The sequence below is a fragment of the Catharus ustulatus genome, chromosome 6 (assembly GCF_009819885.2).
Source record: "Catharus ustulatus isolate bCatUst1 chromosome 6, bCatUst1.pri.v2, whole genome shotgun sequence".
Classification (NCBI taxonomy): Eukaryota; Metazoa; Chordata; class Aves; order Passeriformes; family Turdidae; genus Catharus; species Catharus ustulatus.
Window position 1 is genome coordinate 62,809,602 of NC_046226.1, and position 19,077 is coordinate 62,828,678.

At 43.7% G+C, this 19,077-nt stretch overlaps 1 protein-coding gene across 2 annotated transcripts in view; it reads left to right on the forward strand.

The window, feature by feature from the left end:
• Positions 1-2,061: 2,061 nt before the first annotated feature.
• Positions 2,062-19,077, forward strand: part of BDNF (brain derived neurotrophic factor) — a 39,533-nt gene continuing 22,517 nt past the window's right edge. Inside the window, exon 1 of one of the 2 annotated variants that reach the window (XM_033062841.2) lies at positions 2,062-2,805. In XM_033062841.2, the coding sequence (XP_032918732.1) occupies positions 2,803-2,805 (3 nt within the window). In that variant the 5' untranslated portion in view covers positions 2,062-2,802. Of the gene's footprint in view, positions 2,806-3,441; positions 3,658-19,077 lie in introns of those variants that run through there. The other variant, XM_033062839.2, reaches the window with a different exon arrangement.

Sequence of the window (19,077 nt, forward strand, 5' to 3'; positions counted from 1 at the left end):
GTCCATCCCCTTTATAATGCCCTTCGTTCAGGAATCCGTGACAGAGGAGTGACTCTACCATTTTTGTGCATTGACTGGTGTCTCAACTTCCGCTCTGGTCCATCAGAATGACTTGGGCTGTTCTCTTACCTGTGAATGTCATTACAAGGAAAGAATTCTGATTATTTTATACTACCTCCTCCTACCCATCTTCTGCCAGATAATTCCCATTCTCCATAGCATCCCCTATTACTCTACCAACGGCCTTTAGTTTTTCCATACACTTTTGCCTTGATTACAGTGCCGGTTTTTTCCATTAATTGCATTAAAATCTAAATCTAAAGCGATCCCTTCAGCAAACATGGGCTTCATTTGGTCTATTGAGAATGAGATGTGTTATCAATTGTCACCTACCCTCAGTGAGATGGGTGGAGTCCTGTTCTTAAGCAGAAATGCTGACCAGGAGCTCTTCTAGTTAGGTCTCTAAAGAAGTATCTTTGCTTGTGTTCCTGTCAGCATGACCCTGCCTTATTACTGCTGGCAAAGCCCATTGGTTTCCTGTAGAAAATGCATCTGGACAGGGCTGAAATGACACCATGCTTCTTCCTGCTGTGAATCTCCTGAGAAGTTTAGTGGAAGGATTTTTTTTTTTTTTTTGCAAAAGTTAACATTATTAAGTCAATATAAACTATGACCCACCAAAGGTTTCTCCTGGGCTTATCTAACAAGTGAGACCTTCACCAGAAAATGAAGATACCTAGAAGTTAATGAAATGAGAAGTAGGGGAGGAACAGTGCTGCAAAGTGCTTTCTTGCAAGTGCTACAGAGGGAATTACTTTCTCAGTGAAAGATTATGTTTCTTGAGCTATAAAATAAGTATAGAATAAGTAGAAATATGTTTTAAATTATATTGCATCTTTGTAAAGTTCTCTCTACAAAACACTGAGGAAGAGGCAGGAGTAGATTACTTAGAAGAATGGGAGAAAGTAGAACTCATTGCAAGTCCACTTGTTGAACAGCTTAGGCTTTTTTAAATTATTATTATTTTTCATTTAAATGCCACTTAACACTGGTATTCCTGACCAGTATTAGCACTAACTATGAATACTTCCAGCTGTTGGAAGAAAACTTCGGCTTCCTGACTGAATATCAGTACTTAAGGATGTATCTTGGGTGACACCCTATCAGTGATAGGGTGATCTGTCAGGTGCAATGTTACATCAGCAACAGGCTTTCTGACAGGCTCTGCCTGTACATGGCATGTAGGCAGTGTGTGATGCAGGTGAAGGGACTCAGTGGGTCTCCTCAAGGCAGCTTTGCTGGATATCACTTGACTTTTCTTCTAACACCTTGTCCCCAGGACAGCCAAGGCAGGAAAGTACCAGCTGTACCAGTCTTAGGGCAGCATCTGCTGGTTATTGCATGGATCAACATAGATGGTTGTCATGGAAGAGGCTGCTTGCTTTGGCTCTCAGGCAGAGATACCTGGGACTCGGGGGGCGGGAGAAATGGGCACTTTGGAGAGAAATGACCCGTAAATGTAATTCCGACAGTCAGTCAGGAGAGAACGGGAATGGACAAAGGAGCGTCTCAGTCTTGGTCTCTTTTTTTTCTTACGAGAGGCAGCACCCACGAACTTTGGCAAGTCCAGGTTCAGTTGACTGCGAATTCGTTTTCAAAGGCAAAGAAACCCGCCCCACCACCTCCCACAGTCCTTCCTGCGCCCGCTCCCCTCGGGGTTCTCTGAGCCGGGGAGGCGGAGCAGCCACTGAGGATAAACCCGAAATACGAAGACAAAATGGGGACGAGGACTTTGTGAGGCTTGGTAGGAGTAGTACTGGGGTTCGGCGGGGAAAGAGGCTGCAGTTGCGCTCAGGTGTGCGAGTGTTCTCACAGTGCAAGCAGACTGGAATTGGTTTAGCGTTAGAAATCACGGGCGGAGTCGGGGCGCTGCTGGGCCCCCGAGGGGAGGGGAGAAAGAGAAAAGAAGGGGGAAAAGGGAAAAGCAAAGGCACATCCCAGAGATACGATCCACTCTTCTCTGCCTTGTCGGCGGCAGGGGCTCAGCTCCCGGGATGCGCCTCCCGGCGAGGGTGGAGGGAGGAGGGAGAGGAAAAGTGCGCGGGGAGTTGCAGCTCGGGAAAGGTAGGGGTTTCGGAAAGGAACTCGTCTTGGCAACTGTGCCATGCTCCTCTTGTGGCAGGACCTAGTATGCAACAAGTCCCTGGAGCGCTTCCCGTGAGAGCGTAGTGAACGTGACATTAGAACAAACAAACAAACAATCCCCCAAATATTTGCTTACCTGTCCCGAACGTAAATCTCCGGAGCCGACTCGTCTTGCACAGCCCCAGGTGCGAGCCGGGAGGTGGAAGGAGGGCGGTGGGAGAGAGGGCACACTGCAGAGTGCACCCGGCCGGCCAGGACTTTCCTCGGGAACTTACTGTCCCGCTCCGGTTTCCTGGGAGGCGGCTGCGATCACGTTTTATACTGTATTGGTTGGTAACCCCTCTCATTCATTAAGATCACGTAAGAACTCAGAGGGAAACGTGACTCTGAGCTAAGGCGTTTGCGTAAATCTATAGGTTTTTAAAACTCCCTGCCAGTTGCTTTCTGTCTTCTGTAGGCACCAAGGTGGTGGAGAGTTTAAGCTTGCGGATATTGCAAAGGGTTATTAGATTCATAAGTCACACCAAGTGGTGGGCGATCCACTGAGCAAAGCAGAAGTTCTCACATGATGACTTCAAACAAGACACATTACCTTCCAGCATCTGTTGGAGAGACTGGATTTTAAACCACTTCTGTCTCCAGGACAGCAAAGAAACAATGGTGAGTACTTACAAAAAAAAGCTTATTTTTAATACTTGGAGAGAAGAACCGAACAACTACAACAAAAAGCTTGAGATGTTGCTTAACGACAGTATCTAATATCACGGGCTCGGCTTTCTAGTACTTAATACGCCAAAGAGCGTAACCCGCGGAGGCCGGGAGAATTGTGTTTTAGACAGTGTAACTTTAATTGCGACGCTCTTTGATTTAGGGCTGCGATGGAAATAGCGCGTCTGAGAGACAAACTTGGAGCTGTCGCGGGCTGCTGCCGGGCTGCTCGTCTCTCCTCGCCGGCTCGCTCCTGCCCTCTCTCCCTCGGCGGGCACAGGATGCGCCTGACGCCTCCCGTCGGGGGGGCTGGAGGCGGGGGGGCAGCTCCGCGCTCCGCCGCGGAACGAGGGTCGGGGCTGCCCCGGAGAGGAGGGGGGACGCGGAGCGGCACGTGACGGCGAGGGGGGCCGGGGCGAGGAGCGGAGCGGAGCGGGGAGGCGGCGGCGGCAGCACCCTGGACAGCGTCGGCGGGGGCCGGCCCCGCATCACTCCGCGACCCTGCGGACTCGGGGAGCCGTCGGCACCGGGTACCGGGTTCCCTCCCCCGCCAACCCCCTGGTCCTTCCACTCCCCTCCCCCCCGCTCCCCGCCCGCCGCCCTCTCGCCCCGCTGGAGCTGGGTTAAGTTGAATTCCTACCGGTGCGGACTGGAATAGGAACAAGAGAGGAGGGATAAAAGAAAAAAAAAAAAAAAAAAGAGTCTTGCAAGCTCCGGGGGTTGGTTTGACGGTGTCAACTTTGGGAAATGCCAGTATTTATCTCCGCGATCTAGCCACTGTTCGTGGTGTTAGCTGTAACCAAGGTAAGCGGAGGGGGGACACCCCCGGCGGCCTCTCTGGCTCCTGCCTCTCCCTCTCTGTGGTGCGGGGATGGGTGCCTGTTCTTTGCCTAGTTTTGTTACCTTGCTGGCTGCTTGATGTGTGTGAGGGCTAGAGAAGGAAGGAAGGAAAAGCTGGATGAGATTTAACTACGAGTTAAGTTGTGCCTGATTTAACCTGGGAATCTCGTCTATGCGTGTGTGTGCATGCTTTGGGCAGAGGTGCAACTTATCTTCACCCAGAGAAGCAGATGCGACGGATTTTTTTTCTTGGCTAAGGATGCAAGTTGATTTTGCATAGCTAAAGAGATGCAGCTGAGCTCTAGCTGGCACTGTGCAGGACTGATCTTTCACAGCTAAAGGGACGCAGCTGATATTTACCTACACTGAGATTAGCTGACCCCTCTCTATACGCAACCTACGGCTTAAAGGGAGAGCCGTGCATGTATTGCTGATGATCCAATATCCGCATCTACTTTGCTATAATTAATGGTGTGTGTGCGTGTGTGTATGTGTGTTTGGCAAGCCTGAAACCCAAACGCAGTCCCCCCAACTGGAGATCATTCGGATAAGCTTTCTGCTCATCTCCCTCTCTAGTGCCTTCCCCCCACCCCTCCCCTCGCTTCCGATTCTTCCTACGTAGAAATGTAGCTAATAATATTTAGTCTCCGGGCTAAAAATAAGCTCTGGAAAGTCAGCAGTTTGGCGGAGCAGCAGCGCTCGCAGGTAGAGAGGCTCCGGGGGTCTCCGGCTCCCCACGGAGGCTCAGCATCACCCCCCTTCCCCGCTCCCCGCCTTCCTGCCAAGGAGAGTCCACACGGAGCCACGCTGTCCCCGCCGCCCCGTTCCACACAGCGCTCCTCCGCCCGGGGAATCCCGGCCGCGGGTGGCCACCCCTCCTCCCCTCCCCGGCGGATCTGAGGGGCGGCCGGTCGAGCCCCCCACCACAGCCACAGCGCTGGGGCGACTGCGGCAGAGCCGGCGGCCGGCTCCGCTGCGGTTCCGGGGCCCCGCCGGGAGGGAGGGAAGGCGGATCCCGGATCCCGCCGTCCCCTCCTCCCCCCGGGCTCCCGCTCCGGCTCTCACGTAGCTCCGCCGAGCAGGGAACCCCCCCGGCAGGTGGGGGAGGGGGCGGCGTCCCCACCGCGCAGCAGGGCGGAGACGCCGAGCACGGCACCGGGCTGGGCCGGACCGGGCCGGGCTACCCTCGTGTTCTCTCCCCCTCCATCTCCACTGTGGTTGCTACGGCGACCGCCTCCCCCCCAGGAGGCACCGTCCTGCGGAAATGGGGGCGCGGGGCTGGGGGCGCCGGGGATGCCGCCCCTCTCTCTCCGCCCCTCTCCCGCCCCGCTGCCCGGGAGCGGCTCCTCGTCAGCAGCCCCTGGACGGCATCGCCGGCAGCACCGGAGCCGGACCGGACGCCGGTGCCAAAATGGAGGTGGTGCAGGACAGCACCAGAGGGGCGGCGGCGCGGGGCTCGGGCATCTATCGCCTCTGCTGCGGTCGGGTCTCTTTGGGGTGGATGGCTTTGGGGTTTTTATCATTAAAGGAAAGCAGCCGCTCTCCTCTCCGAGAGATGCGCTACCGACGGCCGTCATCCTTTACACCCCATCCCCCAAGCCGGCCGGGCAGGATCCCTCCATGGATTTTTCCATTTCCGCTCGGAGAACTTGCGTTTGCTGAGGATACCTGTCAGGATGCCATATAAGACAGTTCTAAGGCGAGGTGGAGCCCGAGAAGAGCCAGGTCTCAGCAGCTGGAGGCTAGGTGACATTCAAACACGATTTGCAGTATTGGTTTCATTAAACTCATAATGAAACGTCCTCTGACCTTTTTTCACTTAGGAAAAAGTAATGTGGTAGAGCTAATATTTCAATACATCCGTGAACTAGAGGTTCACTAGCCCTACTAAAAATCTATCCACTTCCCAAAATAAATTTTTCTGTTATCCAGGAGGTTGTCAGGGAGCTTCTAGTTATATGAATTTTCCACTCCATGCATAATTTTGTGTATCTTCCTGTATTTTAAGTTTGCACTCATTACTTTCTTGCCAGCTCTTAAAAAACTCCAACATTTCCCTTTCTGCCTCTGTTGCCATGTTTCTCTTGAATTCTAATAATTCTCTGCAGAGATACATGGGATGGACGGCTGCTAACAAATGACATCAGCCATATTTGGTCCCATTGTGGTGACTCATACCTTAATCTGCAAGTAGCTTTATTGATTTTAGTATCTACAGTTTCTCTCACTGCTTTGGTGGTGGTTCATCACCACCTTTCATTTCTTACAGTTATGATACTGTAAAATGGCCAATCTTCATGGAATATATCTTCATCCTCCAAAGTTTTGATGTGGCAGTCTTTTTTGCCTTTATTTTCAAGTTTTATTTTACCTGGTACCATGAGTGTTGTCTGTCAGGTGTCTGTGTCCAGCATGAGATGGTTTTTATAATATGATATTTGACACAGGCATTATCTCTATGCAAGTTTGCCATTCTCAGCAGCTCACCTTTTGGATAACCTTTTGATTTTCAAGATTGCTCAACAATCTCCTATTTCAAATGGTATGATATTTCTCACTATTTATTTTTAGTGGCCAGTATTCACTGTCTTGTATGCCAGTGGATTAATGTCTAGCATTTCATTAATTTGAGGTGGCTGGATGCATACATTTGGCTTTATACAGCAAGTCCCTTTTTTTTTTCCTTTAGAGCATCAATGCAGTTGAGCTCTTAGAAATGCACTAAGAAAATGCAGACTGGCTTCCATTCAGTAACCATAAGTTGCTTCCTAAATACAGTGGCATATGGTTGCCCTGCCATAAGAAATTCTGGAAAGGTGGATAAATCCTGAGGGACAGATTTTCCTCGGAGCTGTAAGTCTTACCATGAATCATTGTAGTAAATCACCACTAAGCACTTGAAGATGTAGCTGCTAGAATTTTTTAATCAGATACACAAACAAAGAGAGCATCCATAAGATTTCAGAACTAGTTCATTCCTCTGGCAAAAAATAGTAACGTCAAGTGCAGTAAACAACATCTGCAAGAAACAGTACCTATCAAAGTTGTTGAAAATCAGTAGATTCTCTAGACCTTCAGGATGAGACAGGTAGTGCAAGGTAAAATATGTATTAAAAGACACTTTCACGGCTCCCTCCCCTCTGAGCTAACATTAGATTGGGGCTAAGAAACTGGGACTAGCAAAAACAGGCTTGTGAAAATGGTCCTTTAAATGGATTTGATGGCTTTTGGGGTATGAAGAACTAGAAAGAAAGAATGGAAAAATGCAGGGCTGGTTTTGTAATGGTCATTTTCATTTGTGGTCAGCAAGTCCAGCCAATAATAAGGACTACAAAATGTGGGCAGATGGAATGTGAAAGAAAAGGTAATATTGCATGCCTGGAAGTAAGATTTTGAAACAAGTGTGAATATCCCATGTTTCTTTCATGTTTGGTTTTCCAAATATTTTTACACTTCCTTTCTGCATCTCTCCCACTACATTGTTAGGAATAGTAAAGTGCCCTGGCAGGGAAATGTCAGGGGACATCCTGCAGCCCCCAGACCACATGAGAAACAGGTTCACTTGCAAGCTGCTCACCACCTTTGGTGAATTCCTACACCCACGTGCCAGCAAGGTGTAGGGTAGGGCACTGACTTCTCCCATGAACTGAAAATATCTCTGAGACACACTTTTTCAAGATTATAGCCAGGAAAACATACCAACTGACATGGAGTTCATATAACAACTGCCCACCCATTTCATTATTTCTCAAATGTGTGATTCTTTCTTGTGAGCTGTCACCATTAACATTTCCATCTGTCTCAATATTGCTTCTATTCTTAGTTGCTTTGTGATAGATGTAGGTGTATGAAAAAGATTTTCCCCCCTCCTTGTGTCATGAAACAGAATAAATGAAAGCCACATATATGAATCCACACATTTCATGCAGGCAGCAAGAAATAGAGGCACTTTCATTACACTCCCATTACCACATGTAGAGGTGAAACAAGAAGTACATGCCTGTGGCCTCTTTGTGCTGCAGGAACAAGTACATAATGGGGAAAAACATAAATAAGTCAAAATATAACTGCAAAAGAACAATACTGCTTTGATCTCCTTTTGAATATGCAGTTGGAGAGACCTATTTTCCCAACCATGTAAGTATGGGAATAATTTTACTTATCATGTAATCCTAATCGGTCTTTTCCTGAAGCAATCTCAAAGGGAAAATAGGTGTGACACATTTTGGTGTTCAAAGGATCAGGTCCTCAGCTGTGTAGATATTTCTAAACTTAGACCTTTCAAGCTACTCATTGCTTGGACAAACAGAAAACTCTCTGCATTATAGGGAAAACTTGCTTTTCTCAGTACATCTATGCCAAAAGTTGAATCAACGGGATACCTGTGGAAATGATCAGACATTTCACAGGAGTCTCCAGCAAAAGGACATCTGGTTCCAGTCATGTTATTCCTGTCGTCATTTGAATTTCTTGGCAGAGTGCAAATTCATAGTCCCCCCAATGGAAAGGGTCTTTTGAAATTGCTAATGGATGTGACGCATTTACACCCTGGTGCAAGCTTGGTGCTTCCCAGAGAGGCAGGGATTAGCCATGTCTGGTCTGTGGGGTAAACTGATCTGTGAGGGCTTGGCCCGTGCCCTTCCTTTGCTAGTGGAGAGCCTTGGGGCCAGGGCATTGCGACAGATCCAATCTGCTGTCAGTAAGTGGTTTTCCCACAGACACAGGCTATTGTATTGTCTCTTGTGGGGAGCACCAGTGATGGGACTGTAATGGACCAAGGTCTTGCCTATAAGTGGTCAAGTGCGTATTTTCTATTCCCCCTGCCTTTTCATGATGTGGTCTTTTTGGGTTTTTTTTCTTCCCAAAATAGCACACAAACTCCCAATTTAACAAGCATAAACCATACACTCTGGCCTCCAGTTTATTTTGACATTTGGTAAGAATGATTTTGCAACATGTTCATTAAGTCATAACATTTTCGCTACTTTCCCATTCCAGATCCTTATTGACTATAGCGCATGTGAAAATAATGAAGTTATTTATTCTCCAAGCGGACAGTAGACCCCAAAGCTCCCAAGAAATTGCATTGTTTATAGATGCAATGTATGCAGAAACTTTTAAGGCCTTAGGTCTTCCCTGACTGTTAAAAAAAATAGTTCATTTCTGAAAGGGGTGAAGAGGGGTTTATCATCCACTAAAATGTTAATAAGATTGTTCAGTTAAGGAGATCTCATCAGACCAGTTTTTTCTTTTTTCTTAAACAGAGCCTTTGTGGGATTTGGGAATAATGCAGTAAAAAATTATGGTAGTAGATAATTAGATGGACCAGCTAAAAGAAATATGAAAGGGGGCTGGTAGCACAAGGATTACAGAAGGTGTGTGGGCATTTTGACATCCAGAAAACATTATAGATCTGGTCTCAGCTACCTCAGTCTCATGATGATAATTAAGAAATGTGGGCGTAGAAAAGCTCTTTGCATGGTTTGGTTGGATTATTGCTGCAGTTCAAAACACAATTGACAGAGACACCCACATTGGACATGATTGCCCTTTGATGAGGCAGATACTGACTTTTTAAAGCTGACACAGTTAAAATTATGTCCAAAATTTATGGGGCCACAAGCTTCTCACTAGACTCCATTATTATAACAAATGGTAAAATACAAATTGAAGAAGTTAAAAAAAAAAAAAGGTGAGGCATGCTGAGGTGAAAAGGACCCTGGCAGTGGGAAGGCTTCAGAATTAACTTTTCTCTCACCTGTTTGGCGAGAGTAGAAGCACATAGGGAGTGTCTGGAGGTCCACTTTCTCTCTATGTGTGTGTGCTCTTTAAAGGCAAAGGGGAAGACCAGCGAGGCCCAATTTCCTATGCACCTTGTGTGTTGTGTGGCAGATTTTTCCACCTCTTTTGCCTCCATTTGTTCATCAACAATACAGAGATGTTATCAAACTCCCCTCTGACCACTGAATAAGGTGATATATACTATGAATTTTTAAAAAAGCAAAACACAACCACAAAGTTCACAATTCTTTGTCTGAAGGATATGTTAAGAAACATTTGAGAATGGAAAGAGAATGATGGAGGCTGTTTAGATGGTTACTGCTCAAGTCTAAGACAAGACATAACAGCATAGCTTAACATAACTAACTCTACTAAAGACTAGAGACACTAAACCTGTACAGCTATGGAAATGTCAAAATATTTACTTCAGCCCTGATCCTGCATTCAGGTTTCTTTATCCTTTTATGTGTGTCACCCCTTGAAACAACAGCAGTAGAAGGAGGTTGTATGGTGGCCCACAAATAGCTCTGTATCTGTCACTTAGCTCCCATTCAGATTTTCTCTCAGGAATCAGAAAAGGCCACACATTGTCAAGGCAGACAGAGGTGGGAAAATATTTGACATTTCAAAATTAAATTTTTCCCAGTATTTTCAACACAAAGTAAGTTCTATATTATTTAACTGTATTCAAAGAGGTTTCCAGTACTTCTGTCTAAAGCTATCATCAATATCTGACAATGACATTTGATAAAATATTCAGATTCAAACCCAAACAATATAAAGAAAAGACGATGGATTTAATGGATTTCAGATAAACAGGTGGCTACAAAAGGAAAAAAAATGCAGCTGATTTCTGACAGCAAATACCTTTTGAAACCAAACAGACTCTACTGAGAATGGGATGAAGCAAGAGATATGAGCAGAGGTCACGAGACTGGAGCTGCTAATGTGTTGGTTTGCTCTGTAAAATACATGTTTACTCACACCTGCTAAAAGTCTATAAAACCATCTGAGAGAATATTTGGCTTGAATTTTGTGAACAGATAGCTGATAATATATTATTGACCAGAAAAACAAAATGACTTAGCAGTTTTTAAATTAGGCTAAATTCCATGTTTTTGATTTTCCAGTGGATGATGAAACATCTCAAATGTCTTTTGCTACTGTACAAATCTCTTGCTGTAACCTGAAGTGTGATGCCCTTTATTATATTGCTGAAAAATTATTGCATTAGAGAGAAAAAAACCTACTGCATCTATTGGTCATAGAGTCATCAACAGAAGGAGTGAATCTTACAGTATTTTCCATATGAATCTCTTTTTGTGTCCCAAATTTGGTTTATTTATTAAGATATTTTAAGTCCTTGCACCACACTCATCATTCATCATCGTTTTTGAACACCTTTCCTGATATGAAAAACCTCTGTTACATGTTTTGTTCTCATCCTCTTCTGAGGTAACAAGTAGTTAATTCTAGGATTTTCCCCTAGTTTTGGTTTTTGAGGGGTTTAATTGTTGTGCATAAGTCTTTCACAAAGGTCTTGGTGGTAGCAAGAGGTAAAAGTTTGATCATAGATTCCCCTTTTTTCTTTCTGTGTGGCATTTGCTCCTACATCAGCAGTCAGTCACTCTATCCACCACTTATTCCCCAGGCAGATCTCATGCTTTTTCTGCCTACCACCTGTTGTTTTCTTCTTCCCAAATCCTTTACCTAGACTCAGTCAGCTGTCTAACCATGGTCATAGCCCTGCATACCCACTGCTTTTCTCACTTCTTTTCCTGAGCTCTTCTAGAGACACAAATGTCTCTGACTTAAGAAGAGCTTTTAATTCCCAGTCCACTGTCTTTGGCACAAAATAGTTATTTTTATCACCTACTTTCCCATCAAAGTATTTCTGCAGCAGTCCCTTAAGAAAATTCTGCTGGCTCCCAAATTTTCAGGAAGCCAAAACATCTGAGAAGAAGGGTAAGTCCTTAAAAAGACAAACCAAGAAAGTTAATTTGAAATGGCCAGAATTTCCTATTCATTTTCTGTAGGGATTTTCCAGGGAACAGGGAAGAAATTCAAACTAATGTGGGGCATACACTTCAGGCCAGGAGAAAAGCCAAAGATGACGGACCTTTCCAAATTATTTTATTTGGATCCATCAGCCTGTCCAAGACCAACAGGGTAGGATCAAAGGAATGTACTGACTCACCTTCTTAACCACCAGAGGCCATTGTGTAGCATCTGCCTGGGGCTCTAATTAACAGCAGAACTTCCCTGCAGGGAAGCCCTGCAGGGCTCCTGTGGACCCCCATGGGGCCCCTGCCAGTGAGGAGATGTGGGAGAGTTGAAAGGCAAGCAGAAGTGATGGATAGTGCTGGAGTCCCGGCAGGAGCAGGCTGGCCCACATTAGGGGGCAGTGCTTGGATGGAAAAGAAATAGCCATGGGTCTTGCCTAGGATGGAAGAGCACAGGCTGAGAGGTTTACCTTCCCAACAAACTAGTTTGGCAATCCCTCAGCCATCTGTAAGCGTGTCCTGCCTGGCTTTATCAAAAGCCCTGATGGGGGAAGCATCCACTGCCTTCCAAGTCCATGCTTTTTGTGGGGTGTTAGTAAAGATTAATGGTTAGTCAAAAGTCACTCAGCTAAATTTAGATGGAGGTCCAGTACCAGTTTGTCAGACAATGAGAATGTGTATTTCATCTGCTTGTCTTTCATTTGTGTTATCACTCAGGCTAAACCTTTTTTCCTGAGTCTCTAAGCCCATCAGTTCATGGAATTAACACAATGTACCTTTACTGGGAGGGTGAGGGTTTGACAAAAGCACAGCAAACCCAAACTGCAAAATAAACTGTGTTGTCAGATTTACTTCCCCAGTCTGGTAGTTGGTGCAATTTTCTGGCAGTTAACAGGGTGTAAATCAAGAAACTAATCAGAAATAAACCTGAAAATTTTACTGGCTCTTATTTACTTTCTTTTATCTTGATACAACATCTTAAAAGAATATTTTTAACAGATCCTTTAAACATTTGTAGTAAGAGGCAATAGATAAATTGTCATAATTTCCATATGAAGGAGTGTAATTCCTATACAAAAAAAAGCCATTTTATCCTAATATGGTCTCAGAGTCTAAGTAACGTATTCTGTCACAAGAACTTTTGCATCAAAACAATTTTTCTGTTTCATATCCAAGAAGAAATGCTGAATATTTAAATTCCACATTCTTTTTGATCTTAATTCCCTTCACAGAAGAGCTCTTTAGGTCTCTTCAATGTGCTCTAGGTGCAATATCTCAGTATATTTTTTATATTACAGGATATAACCCAAATTAAGAAACTAAAGGGGAAGAAGCTAACATGCCTGTAAGGGAAAATTATTCTGCTCAGAGCACGTAGCAGGGTAAAGCATCAAACAGAAATGTAACAAAAGTCTAAAATAAGAGGTTTCATGCCTTGGTACAAAGTGCTTGCTGAAAATCTAGCATTTGGCTCCCATCTGATTTTAAAACTTTTCATTCCTGCTGACTTCTTTGGTGTTTATGTTCAAATAAGTAAAGGCACCATGAGGCCACATAGTACAACTACAATTTGCAATAAATTACAGCAGGTTAAACAGCCAACTAATGAAATACAAAGAGGTGTTTCAAATTCTCCCTTGTAAGCATTTATGTTTCAGGTGTATTAACTACATGAAAAATAAACATTATCCAGAAAATAAATGTATATTATGTTGTTTATGAATTTATAGTCTAATGGCACAAGTCCTGAACCACCAAGGCCCCACTAAATGTCTTGCCAAAGCCAGGGGTAGATTTCACTTGAGTATTCTCTGAGTCATATCCAACCCTAAAGATACAGGGGCTTTGAGCATCAAAATTCAGGATTGCTTTCCTCCTGATTAAGATTATGTTCAAATGGCTTTTGTGATGGCGGCCATGTCTCCACTGCTGGATGCACCTGGCCCAACAACCCCTTACCCCTCAAACGCCACCCTGACCTTGTGCAGGCTGCGACAGAGAAATCAATGTTTTCCCATTTGAGAAATGGTGTAGAATGTGAGGAAAGTTATTTTAAAATAGCTTAAAATTTGTATTGATTTTTGGATCAATATTTCAGGATTTGTGAATTCCCAAGTAGTCATACATCCATCCTGTGTTTCACTCCCATCTCTCTGCATCTATAAATGATAGTCTGAGCACATCACATGCTGTAGAGAGAGAACCAGCTATGCATCCAACAACCCCCATACTGTACTAGTGAGGAGGAAAATAATATTTTAATAGTAGTACCAAAAAAAAACCAGCTGTACTGGCACTAGTTACTATTTAAAGAAATTCTGCCAATCAAGTCAATGAAATAATTTCATCTGGCCAATGCAGAGTAATAATGGCCCCTGTGCAATTCCCACTCTTTCGAGCTGGGTGTTACAGTGGAAAGAAAGAAGAAGTGAGGATTGTACCTTCTTTGTGGACATCTTTTGTGTGTTAGCCCTGAGGAATGAGGTGAGCACATAACCCACTAATGACTCTTGCTGCTGTCAGTGCTCACATGCCCCTGTTCACCCCATGGATGAACAGACCATACCTTTTATTTGCACAAATAAAAACTCCTGGACAGACATGGCTGCCTATTAATCTCCAAAGTGGAATGTAGTAACATTTACACCCAATGTGGTTCCAGTCATTAAATTACTGAAGGATTAACAATCCCAAGTATTCAATAAATAGAAATTACACCATACAAATGAAATGTTTTACTCAAAGGAAATTTTTACTTTAATGTGACTAATCCAGTTTCTTGTTTCTTGAGCCACAAGTCACAGTAACTGAAGGACAAGAACCTACTGGAGTCTGAGTTTCATTTTGAGGACTCTTTAATATTTATTGCTGCACTGATAATTTTAGTTTGCAATTAACAAAAATATTTACTGTTTCACAGATACTTCTGTCTTTAATGCTTTGGGTGGTTAACATAGAAGATGTTTTGAACTCTTATGTTTTGTTTCTTAGGTGAAATAGCTCAATATGCTATTTAAAGAAAAACAAAACTCCTGAATTTATCTTTAAACACATTAGCTTGTTTAAAGCATTGGTGTGGCTCTGCTTTGAAAAGGGATGGAGCCAAAGTACCTTAACGTCTTTGGGAAGATGAAGACAGGTATCTAAGTGCAGCATAAAATATGTTAATATGAAAATCCTGAAGGGCAGGAGAGTCAGAAGAACTATTCAATGTTTACACATGCTTTGCATTCCCAAGGATTTCTGTGTACCCAAGGAGGATCGCTCCTGCCAGTTCCTGGCTGGAGTGGGACCCTGTGGGTGGTGGGCACCCCGGAACAGCTACTGGCCCTGGTGCCAAACACCATCTTCCATCTCCCCACCCCAACTGTTTGCTTTAGATCTCTTATCACCCATCACCCTTCGGGCAATATCACTGAGCTGCTGCAAATGGAGTGCTTGAGCTTGATGCCAGAGGAGATTTTAGTTGCTTAAATAGAAATAAACTACAAAAGAGCATTCACGGGGCCTGGCAATGGGGGCTTGGACCTGGGATTTTGGGGCTTGGTTATTTTAGCACACATTCAAAATAAGTTCTCCAAAGTTATGCACTGAGGAGGGTTTTCTAAGGCATATACCTATTCTGCTAAGATGCCTGGCTAAGTTTATAAACCCCCTGAAATCTGATCCCTTTAAATGTTAAAAATAATCCACTATATTGCATCTAATTGAAACCCACTGAATACTCAGAGGAAAGGAGAGATGAGTCAATCCCAACACCTTTCACCCACAAGTGCACCAACAGTTTCCTGATCTTCTTTAATCATAAAGCTCCAATGGCCTGATTCGTCACAGGAGGGCATCTCTAGCCATCTATTCTTTCCACACTTGACTCAGGTTTCCCCCATCCCAAGGAATCACACACAACCTCTTTGGGGAAGAGGGGATTTTCTTTTCTGTTCCCACGTCTGCTGCTCCCTCAGAGTCTGCAGTTTTGCTGGTGTTGTACCATGCCCTTTCTGTCTGCTGTGGTGGAGCCTGGGCTGAGCTGTTAGCAGGAAGGTCAGGGGTGAGTGAGGAAGGCTCAGGCACCACATGCCAGACACCTGGTACACTGAATACTCTCAGGAACAACCCAGATACTTTCCTCTTTGCTCTTTGCTCAGGTAATGGGTGATTAATGTCTCCAAAACAACAGCAGTAAGGCAGAGACACTCGGGAGATGAATTGCCAGTTTCAGTGAATGTCAAAGCATCAGGAAATGACAAACCAAACTTTTAATGTTTCTGCTGGGTTGGATTAATTCTCTCCTTACTTTTTTTTCCCTCATTCTCACCTTCTTTTCTGTGTCATCATCCTCAACAGCTGCCCTGCACTCCACAGTGTGTGGCAAGCCTGGCATGGCTGGACACTGGCCATGGGACCAGGTATCAAAATGAAGGGTAAATTATGTTCCTGGCTTCCACCCGCCCTTCAGCACATAAAGAGGGACTTCATGTATGGTTTAGGAGTCCCACTGTCCGAGCAGTGCATGGAGTTCATGCAAAACCCCAAAAGAAAAGCCTAGAGCAACTACATGAGTGGTGGCAAGGAACAAAGACAGAATTGGTGTGCTCACCAAAAAGTATGAGAAGTATGTTCATGAGCAGCTTAATAGCTTTATGTGTAATAGACATGTGCATTTCCTTGTTTGCAAAAGGCTAATCTGCACTTACCACAGAACTCTGTCAGAAAAGCAGTTTCATGCACATAAATTTTGCTGAAATCCATGATTAGAAGGCATGGGACAAGATTCAGGGTACAAACCCTGCCATGTAATGGAAAGCTGGCATACCTCTAGCAGACATGAGAAGAAAACAATTATTTTAATTGTTTGTTAGAGTTTTGAAATCACTTTTGCTGTAGCTGCAGGGTGACAATTCTGAGCAATTAAGTGGTATTTTCTTCAGGAAAAATGTTGTGGTTTTGGTGCCTATGATTCAAAGAGTAGGTTTTCCTGCTTTATCCTGTGTACGTGCAGCCTACAAACCATGTCTAATGAAAGATCTTTGGGTTTGTATTCCCATCTTTGCTATTTCCCTGCTAAAAATGAGACTGAAAGGCCTCTCAAAAAATGTTCATTGAAGGTGAAATTATGCTTGAAATTAAGAGCAACTACACTGCAGTACTTAAGGCACAAGGTCTATTCTAGTCACCCAGTAAGCTGCTTGCAGACTAGAATGACAGCAACTCTGTAGGCTGAACGCAATGTAAGTCTCGAGGTTGTGAGATCCAAGAACCACCAGCACCAGGGCATTAACACACTCATGCCTGGGAGGGGCTGTGGCCACAGTTTGGCCAACTCCTGAATGTAAGGGGCAAGCTGGGGAAGTGATCACCACCATCCTGCAGTCATCATCTCTCAGTCAAAGCCTCAACAATACAAACATTTACAATACAAAGTTAAGCAGAATTTGGCTTTGGTCCTCAAAGATGCTAGAGTTTTTCTAGTGCACTGGTGTTAGTGTGGAACATGAGGGGCTCTCTTGTGTGTGCTGCAATCACTGAATCATTGTAGAGCAGCTTCATAGCCCAGTCATCTTATAAATGCACCATGTCTGCAACCCTGGTTGTGTATATTACTTGAGTATATAATCCATTGCAATTTTTAGCATTACTTGAGTTGGAAAAGTTTATTTCCATGAATTTTCCATTTCTTCAATGTGAAAGAAATAGCAAATAAAGGTAACTAGGAAACATGAATAAACATAATTAAATATAAAATGCTTGTAATGATAGAAGAAATTACTTCAGCCAATTGAAATTTTTAACAGAAAAACCCTGTGGCATTGAAACCCAAGAACATCAATATCATTGTCCTTTTTGTAATCAGGATTAGTTTATACTTCCTGACAGCCAAGTGAGAAGAATTCCAAATTGTATTTTTTCTCATTCAAAAATAGGTCAAGAAACTACACGAATAAAATGGGGAGTGTAAAGACACAGTTTGGGGGCGTGGAGACTCAATCATCCGTTAGCTTTTGTCTAATTATGTACCTTTTAAGAATGTTACTCCTTTCAAATATTGACTTTTTTATTGCTTCTCCTAAAACTACAATGGGGGAATTTAAGAGCCCCACAATCTACTTTATCATATAATTAGTTTATCAGTAAATTTGGACCTCATACATCAATCACTATAATGCATAATCTCCACTGAGACAGAAACCAGGTGTGTGTGCTTCTGCTTTCTTCTTTATAGTATCTACAGCATCATTAATGCCTATGCTACAGTTTAAATTGAATTCAGCAAAAAGCAATGATCTTACCCTCCTGCAAGCAATATTACTGCAGGGATAAATCAACATTTTGTTGATTGACAACTCATACTCTTTCCCTGTTGCTGTTTGGAAAATGGTAAAGTATTATTTCTGTGTGCAAAAAATTAATTTGTCATGAATAGAAAAAACACTTGGTTTCAAGGTAAATACTGTAAAGTGGGCATACTATGACAACACCAAGAGGTTTGATACACTGAATTATTTGAAATATTTGAAACCACCAGAAAAGGGTCTGCCTGCCCTTTTGTTCCCTATGCAATTGTGGTATGACTGTTTTTTTCAAGTGCCTCTTGCTTGTGACATCTGTACAATCCAAATGGGGAAATATAACTGCTCCTGAGACAGGCTGGAAGACATCTTTTTTCAGACACAGCAAGAGAGAACTCCTTTTGGCTCTACCAAGAAAATATCAGGACACCTGATCTTTGCATCCTATATACCCCACAAATCTCAAAGGTGATGTTTATGTAACCTCCAAATTTATAGTGCGTCTTATGGACAAAGGAGTGGAGGTCCAAGCAGAGCAGCGTCCCCATGTCAGGACTATCAGTTGCTTCATAAGCTAACACCTTGAAGACCCAATTTTTGGGGGGGTCATTCATAAAAATTCTCTTGAAAGTCAGAGTCTGACTGAAAGATATGGAACCCAGCTTGCATGTGCATTGAAAATCCAAACAAGTAATTATTTACACTACTTTTTCATTTTTTGAGTAATCAAACACCGGCTGGTAATAATTCAAAGGGCTGATTATACCAGCAGGAAACAGCAGTTCCTCTGACCACACCTCTTCCCCAAGAAAATCTCTACACCAATGCAAAAGGCAGCATGTTTGTAGCAGATAAAAGGGGGAATTTCATGGTTGCATGGAATTAATGGTTCTAATGTTCTTAGCAGTGCTGAGCTGAAGCACTTAACACAGAGTGAGGACTTGTCAGTCTGGCTGTAACATGCTTTCTTTCCAAACTTAAAAAAATTGTTCTGATTGCAAGCAGATTTTTTCAGAGTATATCCCTTCTCCTTCACTCCTGAGAAAAAGCAAGCAGTGTTTCTAAAGCATGATACTTGCTGCTGCTCATCTGCATGTCTAGTGTACTAGCAGAAGAGTCTTTCCTCCAGGAATAACAAGTGTGTAATGTATTACATTACCTCTGATTAAAGTAACCTCTCCTGCTACTGTTTAACTTGTCTGGTCATCCAAATACTTGCAGGCACCATCTTATAAACACAGAATATTGAAACTCTGCTGTTTTATGACTGTGCAAAAAGGCTGCTGAAAACATGCTGTCTTAGTGAAATCAGG